The sequence below is a fragment of the Ochotona curzoniae genome, unplaced genomic scaffold (genome assembly GCF_017591425.1).
Source record: "Ochotona curzoniae isolate NIBS_2020 unplaced genomic scaffold, NIBS_Ocur_1.0 patch386, whole genome shotgun sequence".
In the NCBI taxonomy this organism is placed as follows: domain Eukaryota; kingdom Metazoa; phylum Chordata; class Mammalia; order Lagomorpha; family Ochotonidae; genus Ochotona; species Ochotona curzoniae.
In genome coordinates this window covers 161408-178052 of record NW_024466957.1, presented here as the reverse complement: position 1 = coordinate 178052, position 16645 = coordinate 161408, and the positions used below count along the sequence as shown (strand labels likewise).

The window sequence follows — 16645 nt, the reverse complement described above, 5'->3', positions numbered from 1 at the left end:
AGATTTACTGTTAGAAGGGGAGACGGATCTTGCATCTGCTGGTTCACTCTTGCGAGTCAGTCATGTGGGTGCAGAGTCCAGGGCTTTGGGCCATCTGCTGCTTTCCCAGGCCATGAGCTGCATGGGAAATGAAGCCAGCTGGGCTGGACCCAGTGCCCATACGGGATTCTGGCTTTTGCAGTTGGAGGATTAACCTGTTGAGCCACTGTTCTCCCATTTACCTTTTTCTTACTACAGGGCAGCGGTGGGCTAAGCCCTCCCACAGTGAACTTCTGAGACCATGACTGCTGCCCTTTCCCAGCTGAGGGAGTGAAGGCCAGAAGGGTTTAGGCAGTTTCCCAGGGGTGCTGTGAGCCAGGACAGGCACTCAGGTGGGTTCTTAAATCACTACCAGGAAAGTTAGACTTGGGGCAGGCCTTGTGGCATGGAGAGTAAAGCTGACACCTGTTCAAGTCCCGGCTGCTCCACTTGCAATCAGCTCCTTACTGATGTGCGTGGGAAAGCAGTGGAGGGTGGCCCGGATGCTTGACCCCTGTCACACCAGCTGGAGCAGGTGTCAGGTGGACATGCCAAGCCAGGCTCTCCCCACAGCATAACTGGTAAGGTTCCTCAGGGAAGGGGTCTCCCTGCAGCCTGCCCAGCACTGCCGAGACTGGACCAGGACCTGCTGCAGTGCCCGGGGTGCGTGGCTCCCCTTTGCATCCCTCACAGACTGACAAGGCCCCCCCGAGCCCACACCTGGGGCGGGTGACCTGGCGACAGCTCTTCAGACACAAGTGTTTGTTTCACAGGGAAACACTACCAAGAAGAGTTCCTCCTCAGAAGGCCGCTCAACAGTGCCCCTGCCCGCCTGCACGGGCTCCCCTCCTGAGCATGCCCCCTTGTCCACCTCACAGCCTGCTGGGAGACACGCACATGGGCCCTGCTTCCCGCTCTTCCAGGGAGGGGCGTGCCATTTGTGTTTGGGGAGAAACGGGCCCCTCCCGTTCCTGTTCTGACGTCTGCCACGTGGGCCCTCCCTGCAGCCCATTCTCAACGTTCCGAAATGAAAGAATGGTAGAGCCTCCGTGGGGACCCGGTTGCTCCTGCTCAGCTTCCCCCAGACCCGGTGATTCCAGCAAGTGCCTGGTCCACGCAGAAGGTGCAGGCCTGGGCTCAGCAGACTGTGGGATAGAGGGGGTTGTCTGGTTCCACCAAAGGGACTTCTGGGAGCTGGGCCAGCAGGTGCACATGGCTTTATTGCATGGCTCGGTGACATCACAGGCCGGTCGAAGTGGCCCACCTCTGACGCTGGCGTCTGCAGCAATCTGCCTTCAAGCGCCCGGGCTCCCCTCCCGGGCAGGTGAACACACAGGACCAAGGCCACCATCTGGGGCGCGCACGCACAGCTGCAGGGTCCGGGTGCCAGCGTGGTGTCCTTGGTTCTCTGCACCCACGTGGCCGGGCGTCTTGGGCGCACCCGCGCTCTCCTGGGTGGGCGCCCTGCGCTCGGGGAAGCAGAAGCTGCAGGTTTCCACCGGGTCGGGCGATGCACTTGTGGCGGGGCCAGCTTCCGTCGTGGGATCTGCAGGGGCAAGGTGAGAGGGCGTGGGCGGCGATGCGGCTGGGTCTGCCCTCTCCCTTCCAGCTGTAACCTCCCCCGGGTAGGGCGCCTAGAACCGCCCCGGGCTGGCTTTCGCGCAGGTGGGGTTTGCAGCCCTGTGTGCCCAGGCGGCCCCCAACGTGGGGGTGGGCGTGCGTCTCCGGAGCACCCTGCGGCCGCAGAGCTGCCTGCCAGGGACCTCTTCTCGCCTTGGTGTTTAAACACGATTTTGCCAGAGAGGTTTTTGCAAAATGCTGTCCCTCGAGACAGAGGTGGCCACAGGGCCAGGGCGGGGTCCCAGGCTCCCAGCTCTGCATGCACTCACCGTGGGACCACTTGGTCTGAGGTCTGCACCGCCCGGCTAGGGACTGGCAGGAGAACTGGTCCCCCCTCCTCCTGAGGAAGCAGGCCACCGCCAACAGGAAGCAGCAGATGATGGCGCACAGGCAGATGCCAAGGGTGCTGTAGACCAGGGCCAGCTGCTGGGCGCTCAGCCTGGACCCTGGGGGTGCTGCAAGGCACGCGTGGGGTAAGACCCCGAGCTCAGGACCTGTCCTCACCGCCTGCTCCTCAGACCAGCAGTTGTGGAAAACCTGATCCCTCTCCCCCCACCCCACCCCACCCGTGGCCCAAACAGCCCAATGCCCCACCCCTGCTTGTGCATGCCCAGCTTCCCTGAGAGGCCCCTCAGCCCCATACAGGACCTGCAAGCTGCCACGTCCCACCCAACTGTCAGCCCAGCCCAGGGAGGTGCAAACCGGGAAACGGAATCAAAGGCAATGATTTGGTGCTTTAAAAAAAAACGCAATCCATGCACAAGGAGGTTGTTCAGGTGCGTGGACAAAGGCGTACACGGCACACAAAAGCAAGGCGTGGGATTCATGCCTTTTGGCACCAGCAGAAAGGTGCTTTCAGCGAAGTGTCTACACACTTTCCGAAGGCCCCAGAGGACCGGGCTAATCTTGGAGGTGGACAGATGGCCAAGACAGACCCATGGGTGCCACACCAGAAAGGACCCCTGTTCTCAGCCCAGCCCCTCCTGGGCCATGCATGGGAGGCCACACTGGGCCCTGGGCTGCAGGACAGGGATGCTGGGCTCAGCACTACCCAGATGTGATACACCCATGACCGCCTGTGTGCCCGGTACAGTGTCACACATGTGAGGCACACGAGGAATCCCACAGCTGACACTGGGGGCGGGGCTGTGCCAAAGCATAACAAACTCAGCTGTCACCGCAGCATCAGCACCCCAGAGGGCACCAGTTCAAGTCCCAGCTGCTCCACTTCTGACCCAGCTCCCTGCTTATGCTTGGAGAAGCCGCAGAGGATGGCCCTTCGGGGAGTGAGGGAACCAGCAGACTGAAAATATCTCTCTGCAACTCTGCCTTTCAAATAAACAAAACACATATTAAAAGAAAGCACAGAACTAGGAGTTTGTAAGGTGGCGGGGAAGCTGGCAGGACTCTGGGTCAGTCACCCTGTTTCGACTGGACAGGGAGGAGACGCCTGTAGCGAGGGTAGGCCCTGGTCGGGGTGCAAGCTGCAAGCTGCGGTGACTGTCCCAGCTTGGTCCATGTGCCTGCGACAGCGCAAGCCGCCCACATGCAAGCAGCAGAGGAGCCACCCATGGCCTCCTTCCCTCGGTGCCCGCTGCCACCCAGGGACTGCGCTGGCAGGAAGCCAGAGCTGGGACAGGGGCGTGCCACATCAGGGGATGGACGATCCCCCACCCCCAGTTCACTCAGTCGTTAAGGGTGTTATCTGTGACCTTGGCCACTGCCTTCTCTCGGCCCCGCCCTGAGGCTCACCTCTGCAGGTCCTCGGGGGCAAAGGGGCCTGACCACAGGCGTCTGTGAAAAATCGGCATTTGTTCTTCCACCTGCCCCCTCCCCTACTGCCACCTGCAAATCCAGTGCAAAGGAGCCCGCTTCAGAGCGGCAGCTGCTTGGCATGGCCACCAGGGGGCGCGCCCAGCACAAACCTAAGCCACTTGGTGATGATTTTCTGTGGTTGGTTATTTATCCCTGGCCTGGCAGCGTTGTGGCATGGCACCTGCACCGCCAGCATCCCCATGTGGGCACTGGTTCAAGTCCCAGCTGCTCCTCTTCCCATCCAGCTCCCTGCTGATGGCCCTCCACTGACTCCATGCCCCCTGAGCGAGGGTATGCCATCTGCTGTGACACAAGGCTTGGGTAGGGGTCCTGCTGGCTCCTGTGTGGAGCCTGCCCCCTCCGCCCAGGCTGGCAGCCCTCCACGCCCCCTTCCCCCAGGCAGGGATTCCTCAGAGACCCACCCTCCTACCTCTGGCACCACAGTCCCACCTTCCCCCACTGCTCCTGCCTGCCGCCCAGGGACACACTCCGGCCCCACCCCAGCTCTGAAACACCCTGGCACCTCTATTTGATGCGTACATTTGCCAGGAAAGACAGAGACCATGAGAGAGAGAGAGAGAGAGAAATCTTCCATCCACACTGCTTATTCCCCAAAGGCCCACAGCAGCCAGGGTTGGGCCAGGCCATCCACCTGCGTGCAGCCATCCCCACCGCCTACCAGGAGGTGCGCTGGTAGGAAGTGGAGCCGGGACTCAAACCTGAGGATGCAGGTGTCCCCAGCAGCAGCGGCAGCGTCTGAAGCTCTAAAGGAGCGGTGTGACCAGATGCCAGCATGCTCTGACCTCTGACCCCCTGTCTCCCAGACTAGGGCTCTGAGAAGCTAAGCACATCACCCAGGGTCACACAGCCCACGGGTCCCAAGCTTCTTCCCCAGTCCATGCCACCGATGCACCTGTCACTCCCAGCCATTGGGTCCGTCACATGGTGTCCTCTGCCCCCAGCCCTCGGACAGGTCACTGTTGGCTCCTGGCTAGGGCCTGCATGTGCAATGCATCTCAATTCCAGCTTCAAACTCGGCAGTGTCCAGAGCAGAGAAAGCAGAACAGGCCCTAATCTTGAGCTCCTGGAGAGATTTGGGGGGGCAGGACCAGAGGCTCTGGCTGTCTCCAACACCCCCTGAGCACCCACACATCCAGGCCAGCGAAGGCACAGGAAAAGGGGCATGGCTGCTGCTCAGGCACAGGATCCGGCCCACTGCCACCCGCCTTCTGAGATCCAGGGGTTGCAGCTCCCAAACACGACAGTGTGGACAACCTTGGGACGCAGTGCACCTGCCGTGTGACTCCAGCCAGTGAGAAAATTCCAGGACTCAGTGTGGGTCGGACTGAGCCAAAGGCAGAGTATAAGGGAGGCTCCCAGCTGGGCAGTGCGTGTGGGGAGGAGAGACGTGGGTCCGAGCTGTCCCTATGGAGTGCCATCATCCAGGCCTGGCATCCCGAGGGTGACACTGACAGAAGGAGGGCACACACAGAGATAAAACTGCTCAGCCCACTGGGGGCTGCAGCACCCACGCTGAAGGTTGCCTCCAGGGCGCCAGGCCTGTTGGACGCCATCTGCTCTGATGCCACGGGGCCAAGGGTGGGCAGCAGAGGCTGCAGAAGATCCGAGGGAGTCCTGTTCAATGCTTGGCACCCAGGGGTGCCCTGCTCAATAGGGACCTCCTTGCCATGTCCATAAACGTTTTCTGATTCTAAGGAAACTTCTGGAAGGAATATGAGGTGCAGGTAGACAACAGATGCCCTCCTGATTCAGTGCTCACACAGTAGGCCTGCCGCTGACTCAGGGGCTCACACAGTAGGCCTGCCGCTGACTCAGGGGCTCACACAGTAGGCCTGCCGCTGACTCAGGGGTTCCTTGCACAGTAGGCCTGCCGCTGACTCAGGGGTTCCTTGCACAGTAGGCCTGCCGCTGACTCAGGGGCTCACACAGTAGGCCTGCCGCTGTCTCAGGGGCTCACACAGTAGGCCTGCTGCTGACTCAGGGGTTCCTTACACAGTAGGCCTGCCGCTGACTCAGGGGCTCACACAGTAGGCCTGCTGCTGACTTGGGCTCCTTGCACAGTAGGCCTGCCGCTGACTCGGGCTCACACAGTAGGCCTGCCACTGACTCAGGGGCTCACACAGTAGGCCTGCCGCTGACTCAGGGGCTCACACAGTAGGCCTGCCGCTGACTCAGGGGTTCCTTGCACAGTAGGCCTGCCGCTGACTCAGGGGTTCCTTGCACAGTAGGCCTGCCGCTGACTCAGGGGCTCACACAGTAGGCCTGCCGCTGTCTCAGGGGCTCACACAGTAGGCCTGCTGCTGACTCAGGGGCTCACACAGTAGGCCTGCCGCTGTCTCAAGGGCTCACACAGTAGGCCTGCTGCTGACTTGGGCTCCTTGCACAGTAGGCCTGCCGCTGACTCAGGGGCTCACACAGTAGGCCTGCCGCTGACTCAGGGGCTCACACAGTAGGCCTGCCGCTGTCTCAGGGGCTCACACAGTAGGCCTGCCGCTGTCTCAAGGGCTCACACAGTAGGCCTGCTGCTGACTTGGGCTCCTTGCACAGTAGGCCTGCCGCTGACTCAGGGGCTCACACAGTAGGCCTGCCGCTGACTCAGGGGCTCACACAGTAGGCCTGCTGCTGACTCAGGGGCTCACACAGTAGGCCTGCCACTGTCTCAAGGGCTCACACAGTAGGCCTGCCACTGACTCAGGGGCTCACACAGTAGGCTTGTCACTGACTCAGGGGCTCCTTGCACAGTAGGCCTGCTGTTGACTCAGGGGTTCACACAGTAGGCCTGCCGCTGTCTCGGGGACTCGCAGAGCGAGCCTGTTTCCGCCTTCCCAGCAGGTTCCCGTCACCTGCCACCTGCGTTCTTCTGCTTGCCTCTTGCACACAGCCTGCTGACAATTTTTCTTCAGTTTTTGTTTTGTTTTGTTTTGTTTTTACCCCAGATGACACCGTCTCCTGGCTGTCAGTTGTGGCCCCGGGTTTCCTGGTCTGCAGCCTCTAGCGGCCTCCCACGTGCTCTGACACCTTGCATGCTGGTCCCCTCCCCTCCTCAGCCCGCAGTGACTTACCTGGAGCTGCCTCCAAGCCGCCGTGCTTGGACCCCTGGAACTGTCCGTCTGCCCTGATTTCCGACTCCCCGCTCTGCTGCCTTCTGAGGTCTGGCGAGAGGTTCCCCCTGTTCCTGAACTTGCTCTCGCAGAAATGCTCACACTGCTTGGGGTGCTGCCCGCAGATCGGGGTGCAGCTGATGCAGTCCCTCAGCAGGTGGTCATAGTACCTGCCTTGCTCCTTGCGGCAGCTGAGGGACTCTGAGACGGGAGGGAGGTGTTACCGGGTGGCCACGGCCTGCAGGACATGGCCTGCGGCTGGGGCCTAAAGGACATCAGCGTTAAAAACAAATGCAAAAAAAAGCAATTCCCAAAGACCCCAAGTCTTCCTGTAGGACTCCAACCGAAGGCTACACATTGTCCTCCAAGTGTCGCTCTAGCTGCATCGCACGTATTTCATGGGTATTTTTCCAAAGTTCAAAAAAAAAAATTGAACTTTTCAGTATTATTATTATTTTGGGGGGGTACTATAGATTCTTTAAAAGTGTATTTCTTAGTTTTACCTATATGTGAGGCATTTTCTTCAGGTACCATCAGGTGAGCTGCTGCTTACGGCACCAACACCCCACATCAGAGTATTGATTCATATCCCGGCTGGTCCCCGTCCCATCCAGCTCCCTGCCTGTGGCCTGGGAAAGCAGTCAAAGACGGCCCAAAGCCTTGGGACCCTGCACCCCTGTGGGAGACTTGGAAGAAGCTCCTGGCTCCTGGCTTCATCTCAGTCTAGCCCAAGTCGTTGCAGCCATTGGGGAGTGAACCAGTGAATGAAAGATCTTTTTTATTTGTTTCTTTCTCTTTCGCAGGTCTCTCTGCCACTACACCTTTCAGATAAATTTTTTTTCTTAAGGACTTTTTAGTTGTCTTTTAATATATAGATTCACATAAATTCCTTTTTATTTTTTTTTAAGATACAGCTATTTATTTAGAAAATCTGAGATTTTTCACACCCTGAGTCATTTCCCAAGTGGCTGCAACAGCCGGTGGTGGGTGAGGCAGGCCAAAGCCGCAAGCCGGGGGCTTCATGCTGGTCTCCCACATGGGTGCAGGGTCCCAAGGACCTGGACCACCCCCTGCTTCTTCCCCATATGTGTTTTCAGGGAGCTGGGTCGGAAACGGAGCAGCCGGGACTTGAACAGTTATAGTTAGGCGAGGTCAGCGCTGCAGGCAGAGGCTTCCTTGGCTATACCACAGCACCAGCCCTGACAGTTTGTCCTTTATGAGTGATCTGTTTCACATTGCCTCAACTGATAAACTGTGTGAGCAAGGCTGGTGATGGGAGGGAACAGGCGAGCCAGGCACCTTGGATGGCACCTGGGCGACCAGAGCTCAGAGAGGGTGCTTAAGTTCCCTGAGGTCACACGGCTTAAAAATGGGGACGCCAGGATCGGAACCCAGGAACCACTTCCCATGAATGGATCTCGGAGTGTGCAAGGACCTTGCAGCCTCGTGTCACCTGAGAGGGATGACGCGTCTTGAAGGACACTTAAGGATGGCCCCAAGGCAGCCTGGTGTGGACATCTGTTTTCTCTAGCCTCTGGGATGTGGCTGCAGAAGCTGCACGGGGTCTGCCTTAAGGACGGTGCCCCTTTCACGTAGAACTTTCCAGAAGGAAATGGTTTTCCCTGGGAATTCCCTGGGCCAGCCGCTGGAGCTCAGGGACACGCCGCTGACTTGAGCTTCCCTCTGGGCCCTCCCCGAGCTTGCCTGTCCTCGCTTCCTCCCTCCTTGCCTTAGGCTGATTGAAAAGCTCTCCCTCCAGCACGAGGTCTGAAGCATGCAGGCAAAGAATTTGTGCGGGGGGGGCTGGCTTAAGCCACCGCCTACGGTACCAGCATCCCGTAGGGACACCAGTTCAAGTCCCAGTGGTTCCACTTCTCACGCATCCATCTCCCTGCTAGTGCACCTGGGCGAGCAACTGGAGACAGCCCAAATGCTGGGGCCCCTGAACCCATGTGGGAGCTCCTGGCTCCTGGCTTCAGCCCGGCCAACCAAGGGAACATCAGTGGAGAGCGCCTGGGTGGGGGACAGAGAAGGCAAGGTGACTCCTAGAAGCAGGCCTGCCCGCCGGAGGGGCACCATGGACACAGAGCCCTGCTCTGTCGCCCTGCGGTGCAGCAGGTGCTTGGGGAGGGGCTCTGGGAGAGGGGAGGGAGCTGGGGCCACCCCCCTCCCTGGGCTGGGGCCCTTGGACTCACTGCAAAAGGCCACACAGGTGCGCTGGCTGCGCTGGCTGCACAGGGGCTTACAGGAGACACAGGTGTTCAGCAGGGGGTCCCAGAACTGCTCTTCGGGGCAGGGCCTCATGGCTGGCCCTGTCCACAGGCCCTGTGGGTGAAGCTGAGAGATCAGAGTGTGAGGGGCAGCTGGGGGGCGGGGTGGCCAGGGCCAGCTCTCCTGCTGCTGGTTGAAGGAGGCAGGGGAGGGCAGGGGATGGGGGCACAGCTCCGGCTCATGCACCCTAGAGACGTTTTATTTTCCAAGCCTCAGTGAGCCATGCCCTGCTCGCTCCCTGCTGCCCATGCCCCTGCCTGCCTGCCAGAGGAGCCCTACACCTGACACCCCTGATTAACCTTCTGCTACCCAGGGAAGGCCTTTACTGCCATGCCCACCACCCGTGCCCCCCTCGGTGGCCCCCTGAGGGGTCTCACAGCTGAGGTCCTTGCGGGAGCTCATATCCACCACATCGTGACCGAGCCTTCAGCTCACGCTGGTGTGTGGCTGTTTCTGACATGCCAAGTGCCCGTCCTATGCATCTGCTTGGCAGGCACGTGCGTGCACCTGCACCTGAGCATCATGGCGCATGTGGAGAGAGAGAGCTTCCAGCTCCTGAGAGACAAACCGCCTGACCCGCCTGAGCGGCCCTCGCCTGCCCACAGGACCACCTTGGCTCTCTGCAGTGGCCTCGCCGCTGGCCCCCTCCCTTCTACCTCCCCGCCCCCGCGGCGCCCTCCCAACCCTTGATTCTGACGCTCTAATTTATTTGAGAAGCGGGCAGACAGAGGGTGCTGCCCACTGGCCGACTCACTCCCCCAAACGCCTTCCCAAGGGGCCAGGGCTGGACTGGGATGGAAGCCGGAAGAAAGCCAGGAATTCCATGCGGGTCTCTGGGTCTCCCCCGTGTGCACCAACACCTGCCGCCTTCCAGGACCTGCGTTGGCAGGAAGTGGGAGTCAGGGGGTTGGCGCTGGAGCCCCCACAATGGGGACGGGGGATCTTAACCCTTGTTCCTGGGGTCTTCCATGAACATGAGCAGAGAAAAGCTCCACGGCTTCTATTTCTGGCTGTCCCCAGGTCACCGGTGGCACACGCTGCAAGTCAGGAAGCCTTGGGGGCACCTTGCATGCACTTGCCTTTTCTCTTTCCTTTTTTTAAGACTTATTTTTATTGGAAAGTGGATATACAGAGAGAAGGAGAGACAGAGAGGAAGATCTTCTATCTGCCGGTCCTTCATCTTTTGTTCTTTGGAAATCACGAGTGAGTGAGCTGTGGGGCCTCCAGGATGCCAAGGCTGTGTGTCTGCTCCACCTGCTAAACATCAGCTTAGCTGGCAGCCACTGCCTCAAGTTCCTATCTGGGAGCTTAGTACTTGTCCGGGGGAGCCCATGAGTTCTGGCACCTCTGAGCCAGTGGCGTGCAAATGGCCTCAAGCCCTTGCAGGTTCCTGGGCACTGGAGCCAAACTGGACAATTGGGGCTTTGTCCTCCGGCTCCTGGGACTGTGCCCTCTGATTGTTTCTCGCCCCTGAGGGACGAGCACGGAGGTGAGTGGGCATGACTGGGAAAGCTTTGTCAGCCTACCAACTGACCAGCAGAGATGAAAACACCTAGGTGTCTGGGACCACACGTGACTAGGGATGCACACTGTGCCAAACATAAAAAGTCTGGAAAAATCGAAGGCTGGCTGCAATTCTGATCCCTAACAAGATCCAACAATACCTCCAAAAGAATGAGAAATTAGATGTATAGAGTTGCCAAAACACAACCCTTAAGACATCTAGTTCTCAAAGCGTACCAAGGAGCAGAAATCATATAGCATGTGTGTAGGAAAGACATGCCTAGAAATCGTCTCCTAGGAAATCTCTTTGTGGGAGCCCTGGTCACTCTTAACACGCTCCGTGAGCTGAAGCATCTGAGGACAGGGCCTGGCGCAGTAGCACAATGGGTAAGCCTGCCCCTTCAAGCACTGGGATTCCATATGGGCGTTGGCTCGTGTCCCAGCTGCCTCACTACTCATCCAGCTCCCACTTATGGCCTGGGGAAGCAACAGAGCATGGCCCAATGCCTTGGGACCGTGCAGCTGTGTGGGAGACCCAGAAGAAGCTTCTGTACTCCTGGCTTCGGATCAGCTCAACCCTGGCCATTACAGCCATTGGGGGAGTGAATCAGTGGCTGGAAGATCTTTCTCTCTGTCCCTCCTTCGTTTTGCCTTTCCAATAAAAATAGATAAGTGCGTCTTTTTTAAACAGATTCAGGGCACCGGGTGTGACGAACGTATCACTGTGATGCAGGACATTTGTAGGGAGGGAGGCCGTGTCTTTCCCAGGGAAGAACAGAGATAAACAAGAGCTCTGCGTGCCTCCTGCTCAGGTCTGCTGACAGCCTCGCGTGATTCTAAAAAAAGCCTCTGAAGGAAAAGGAAACCAGCCAAGATTCTGAAACCAAGAAAGCTAATAACTGACACAGCTCACCACGGGGACCATCAGCAAATCTTAGCAGTTGGCAGAAAGGCCTGCTGAGCTCAAAGACACGGAGGAGGAGAAACGGACACGGGGCTCCATCAAAGGGGCCAACGCACGCGTGTAGGGACTCCGGAAGGAGAAGAGAGAGAAGAGCAGCGGGTGGGAGGGAGAAAGCTGAAGAAACACTGCTGCTGCTGGGGCCAGTGTTGCGGCACAGCAAGCTAAGCTGCTACCTTTGGCCGCCAGTTCAAACCCTGGTTCCACCAGTTCCAATGCACAAAAAGCAGCAGAGGATGGCTCAAGTGCTGCCACGTGGGAGACCTGGAGGAAGCTCCTGGCTCCTGGCTTCTGACAGGCCCAGCCCCTGTTGTTGCTACCATTTAGGGAATCAGCAGAGGAGAGAAAAAAATTGTTCTCTTTCTGTCTCTCCTTCTCTTTGTGTGTGATTCTGCGTCTTGAAGAAGTGCAGACCCAAACCAGGACATAAGAGTGTTGAAAAGAGCAGCAGGTGGCCAGTGTGATAGACAGCCGACTTCTCCTTGGAAACCACAGGAGCCGGGCGGCAATGGGATGACCCAACATAAGAAACCAATCAAGCAACAGAATGGTCTTCCCAACAAAATGCTATTTGGGGATGAGGTCAGCCAGCCCCGGCTCTAACCTGTCTGCCCCTCTTCTGATGGAGAAGTTTTTCAAGTCGCAATTGTTATGAACGCTGTGGAAAATAGTAGCTGTTGGAATCAGGGGTAAAAATGATGCCGCTTGGCGGTAGAAAAAATAAAGAAAGCTCTAGCAAGTGACTTTAAATGTTGGTCGGCATTTTGCAGTGGCAGTGATGGGGCTGCAGGTGGATGCGCGCTCTGCAGCAGATACTGCAAGGAAAGACGCTACCAACTTGAGGGCTAACGTTGGTGGTCACATTCCACCAAACGTCCTGCAGACAGAGTGGCCACGTAGACCCCCTGCCTGCCCTCTCTCCAGTGCTGCTGGACATCCGGGCTGCAGTTTCACGCAGGTTCTTACAGTGGAAATGATGGTGTGTAACTCTACAGGCTTGACCCGTGAACTGTTTCACATGGTTCTTGGGGCTGTGCTATTGGCAAAGCCAGATAGGTTTCATAAACAGAAATAGAAAGAAGTGACCTGCTGATGATGTCGTTGAGGAAGTTGCCAAAATAGTTGACAGTAACGTGGTGAAGCTGAGGAGGAAGTTTTTGAATCAGAGCTCAGGTGGGTTGGTGAAGTGAATAAGGGAGAGATGAAATTGTTCCCAAAGATGTCAGGGAACAAGCAGAGAAATCTGCTAAGGAGTCTTGAAAGAGAGATGACGGGAGGATGACAACGTGTGACATGTCTACTGCTGCCCCCAGGTAACAGTCGGCCTGTGGATTAAACATAAACCATTGATCATTTTTCATTGCATTTTTGTCTTGCTTTCTAAAAAAGTAAAAAATCAATACTACTGTAGCAAGGGAGGAGAAATGAGGACACTTCTGGACCCACAGAAGCAGAGGGAATGTGTGTTCCAGGCCCCCTGTTCAGAGTCCCTCATGCTGAAACACAAGCACCCCAGACAGGCTCCTGGGCATGAGAAATGCGGCAAATGAACACAGAACCCAACAGTCTTCAAGAAGCCGATGCATTAAACGGCGACTACACACCTGCATTCATGCACACGGAGGGAACACGCGGCCTTCACCACGGTGCAGAGAGCAGCCCTCTGCACCCCAGCTGGAACTACCCAAACAAGACTTCTCTATGTTTAAGAGGTTAATCGTCATCTTCAAGGTCACCACCAAGTACATGACTGAAAAATATACTGAAAAGGACCCCCCCAAAAAATAAATAAAACAAGACATGATGGACTTGAAGAATAAAACACATGGAGAAACAGCAACAGTGAATTCAACAAGCAATCACAATGCACGTAAATGAGCCAAATTCTCCTACCAAAAGGTTGAGATAAGCAAACTGGGCTTTTAAAACCCAGAGGAATCACCTGTCGTGACCCATAAAATAGTTATATCAGATCACACCTCACAAAGAGGATGAGAGTAAAAGGCTGGAACAAAGATCATCGCATTGCAAGAGTGACCCAAGAGAGATGGATCAGCCATATCAGTGTCAAACTAGACTTTCGATTCAAAGAAAGTCGTGAGACAAGTAAGACAGAGAGGTGTAAAGACACAGGAAGATATAACAGTTATAAACACGCATGCATTTAACGGCAATGTCACAAAACTTCTGCCACAAAAATAGGGCTGCAGATGGTTCTCCCCGATACTGAGCTACTCCCGTACCCCACTCTCTGAGACGGGACCGTCAGACAGATCAAGAAATAGGCTTGAGCAACCCTGTGAACAAACAAGACCAAAGAGACGTCCACGCAGCAAACAGCGTCACACACACTCTTCTCTCGTGTGCAGGAAGCAGTCCCCGGGGTTGACCAGCACTCAGACCTCAGCACACTTAAAAGGACTGAATCACTCCAACGGGGCTTCCTGGACACAACAGAACACAACCACAAATTCACAGCCAGAAGGAAACCAAGAGCGCTCACTGTTGTTTGGGAATTCTGCAATACATTCCTCCACACCCAAAGATTCAAAGAAGAAACGATCAGGGGCGTGAGAGAACAGCTTGCTACGAAGGACAAAGTGCCGTGACATCATGAGATGAGAGCAGAGGCAAGAGGGGATGTCACGTCAGTGTGCATGATCAAAGCGCGGAGATTCTCAAGCCATCACCTAAAGATACGTCTTGAAGAAACAAAGCATGAGCAGCGAGCTAAACCCAACACTAGCCAAAAGGAAGACAAAAGGCAGCAGAGGCCAACAAAATACAGAACGGAGACGTCGCCAAGAAAACCGACAAAGCCAACCAGTGCTGCTGCAAAAAACGTTAGCAAAACAGGCAAAGCTGGAGCTAGACTGACTCAGCAAAAGAAAGAAGACTCAAACGACTCGGGAACATCACTCCTGATTTTACAGAAAAAAAAAATCCTAAGAGCCTGAACAGATGCACACCACCACCTGGCAGAGCCTGAAATAACAGGAACACACGCTCGACCTGAACTGACACATGAAGAAGCAGAAAATCTAACTAGACCGAACAACCAATCACTAAAGACCAAATCGGGCGTCAGGAACGTCTCAACAAAAACCCACTCAGAATTAGCACTCGTCCTTCACTCAAAGATCAGAAGGAGTGAGCGCTCCCCAAACACATCCTGGAGGTAGATACTCGCAGTAGCACAGCCGGATAAGAAAACTGCAGACTGGGCCAGCGCAGCAGACTAGCAGCTAAAGTCCTCACTTTGTGTGCACTGGGATCCCATGTGGTCACTGGTTTTAATCCCAGCTGCCTTGCTTCCCATCCAGCTCCCAGCTTGTGGTCTTGGAAAGCAGTCGAGGATGGCCCAAAGCTTTAGGACCCTGCACCTGCATGGGAGACCCAGAGGAGGCTCCAGGCTCCTGGCTTCAGTTCAGCGCAGCTCTGACAGTTGCAGTCACTTGAGGAGTGAATCATCGGACGGAAGATCTTCCTCTCTGCCTCTCTTCCTCTCTGTATATCTGACTTTGTAATAAAAATAAATAAATCTTTTTAAAAATAAAACTGCAGACCATTCTGTCTCCCACAGATAGATGCAAAACTCCTTGGGGAACCCTGAGCACCCCAGATCTAGCAGCCAGCAGTGGCAGTGTGCAACCTAGGGATGCCAGCAATGCATTGTGGTCCAAGGAAGAGGCAGAGGGCACTTTCTCACCTCATCAGGTGTGCTTGACAAATCCACACTACTGCAGGACCAAAAGCTTTCAGTAGATGAGACAGGAGCTCCTTCAAGATGACAAAGGACACACTTGAAAGCCCCACACTGACATCACAGGTGGTGATCAAAGACGGGCCGGCATCCTACACGGGCAGCAGTTCGCATCCCGGCTGCTCCGCTTTTGATCCAGCTTCCTGCTAACGCAGCTTGGGAAGCAGTGGAGGATGACCCAAGTGCTTGGGGCTCCTTGCACCCGCATGGGAGACCCAGAAGAAGTCCTTGGCTCCTGGCTGCAGCTGTTGACGGAGAGACCCAGCAAGTGGAAGCTCTCTCCCTCTCTGTCTCTTGCTGAACATCTTCTGAAGTATCTTACTTAAAACGCTTCTTCTGGTTTTTCACTATTCTGTTTTATCATTTGAGAGATGGATGGAACAGGGCCCGAGCCAGGCAGAGAGAAGTGCCACACAGGCTAGCGATGGCCGGGCCTGAACCGCACCGAAGCCAGAACCTGGAACTCAGTCTGTGGCTCCCATATTTGTGCTTGGCACCCGACTTCTTGAGTCCTCCAGGAGCTACATCAGCAGGAAGTTGGAGGATTTGAACCCAGGTCGCCATACCTGCTATGTTTCTTGACATATTTGTGTTGTGTGCACACACCAACACTTAGAAAGAAAAATGAAAGGCATGGTGCGGTAGCCTAGCAGCTGAAGTCCTCACCTTGTAAGCGCCGGGATCCCATATGGGCGCCGGTTCTAATCCCGGTGGCCCCACTTCCCATCCAGCTCCCTGATTTTCTCAAAGTCCTTTCCCTGGTGATTTAGGAGGAATTTGCCACAACTTCATCTGGGGGCCCGGCGGCATGGGCTAGCAGCTAAAGTCCTTGCCTTGAATGTGCCGGGATCCCATATGGGTGCCTGTTCTAATCCAGGTATCACCACTTCCCATCCAGCTCCCTGCTTGTGGCCTGGAAAGCAGTGGAGGACGGCCCAAAGCCTTGGGACCCTGCACCCGTGTGGGAGACCTGGAGGAAGTTCCTGGCTCCTGGCTTCGGATCGGTGCAGCACCAGCCATTGTGGTCACTTGGGGAGTGAATCATCAGACGGAAAATCTTCCTCTCTCTCTCTCTCCTCCTCTCTGTATATCTGACTTTCCAATAAAAATAAATAAATCTTTTTTTAAAAATTCACCTGGAAAAATCTTAGAGCAACACCGGAGGGAAGCAGAGGATGGAGTGGCCACACCCAGAGCCTCCATTACCCTGCAGCTCCACCAGGAGGGTCCACAGCACACCCACGCCAGAAGGTCAGTATTTGCCATTCGCATCGCTGAGAAGGGACACATGTGGAAGGCATAGAGGACAGCGCTGTGGCATAGAGGGCCAAGCCTCCACCTGCAGCACCAGCACCCTAAATGCATCCAGCTCCCTGCTCGTGGCCTGGGAGAGCAGCAGAGGATGGCCCAAGTGCTTGGGCCCCTGCACCTGCGTGGGAGACCCAGATGGAGTTCCTGGTTTTGAACCAGCCCAACTCTGGCTGTCGTAAGCCATTGAGGAGTGTATTGCAAGCAAAAACAAATAAATCTCTTTAAAAAAAAAAAAAAAACCCACAGGCGCAGGGAGAGCCG

General features: G+C 56.1%; 1 protein-coding gene across 1 annotated transcript; it reads right to left on the bottom strand.

Annotated features, from left to right (window-relative positions):
• Positions 1-1213: 1213 nt before the first annotated feature.
• Positions 1214-15062, bottom strand: LOC121167537 (tumor necrosis factor receptor superfamily member 13B-like). The gene is made up of 5 exons (XM_040997008.1): positions 15020-15062; positions 8771-8912; positions 6537-6776; positions 1908-2093; positions 1214-1564 (listed from the first exon to the last, which is right to left on the bottom strand). The coding sequence occupies exons 2-5, from the start codon at positions 8877-8879 to the stop codon at positions 1314-1316; spliced, it is 786 nt and encodes a 261-aa protein (XP_040852942.1). The 5' UTR covers positions 8880-8912; positions 15020-15062; the 3' UTR covers positions 1214-1313.
• Positions 15063-16645: the final 1583 nt, after the last annotated feature.

What these genes read in the sequence shown, in the direction of transcription:
- LOC121167537 (XM_040997008.1), bottom strand. Translation starts at nt 8,879, where the DNA reads ATGAGGCCCTGCCCCGAAGAGCAGTTCTGGGACCCCCTGCTGAACACC. An exon ending in CACCTGTGTGGCCTTTTGCA is followed by an intron (nt 6,777 to 8,770) that starts GTGAGTCCAAGG and finishes CTCCCGTCTCAG; the next exon opens with AGTCCCTCAGCTGCCGCAAG. An exon ending in CGGCTTGGAGGCAGCTCCAG is followed by an intron (nt 2,094 to 6,536) that starts GTAAGTCACTGC and finishes CGTGCCTTGCAG; the next exon opens with CACCCCCAGGGTCCAGGCTG.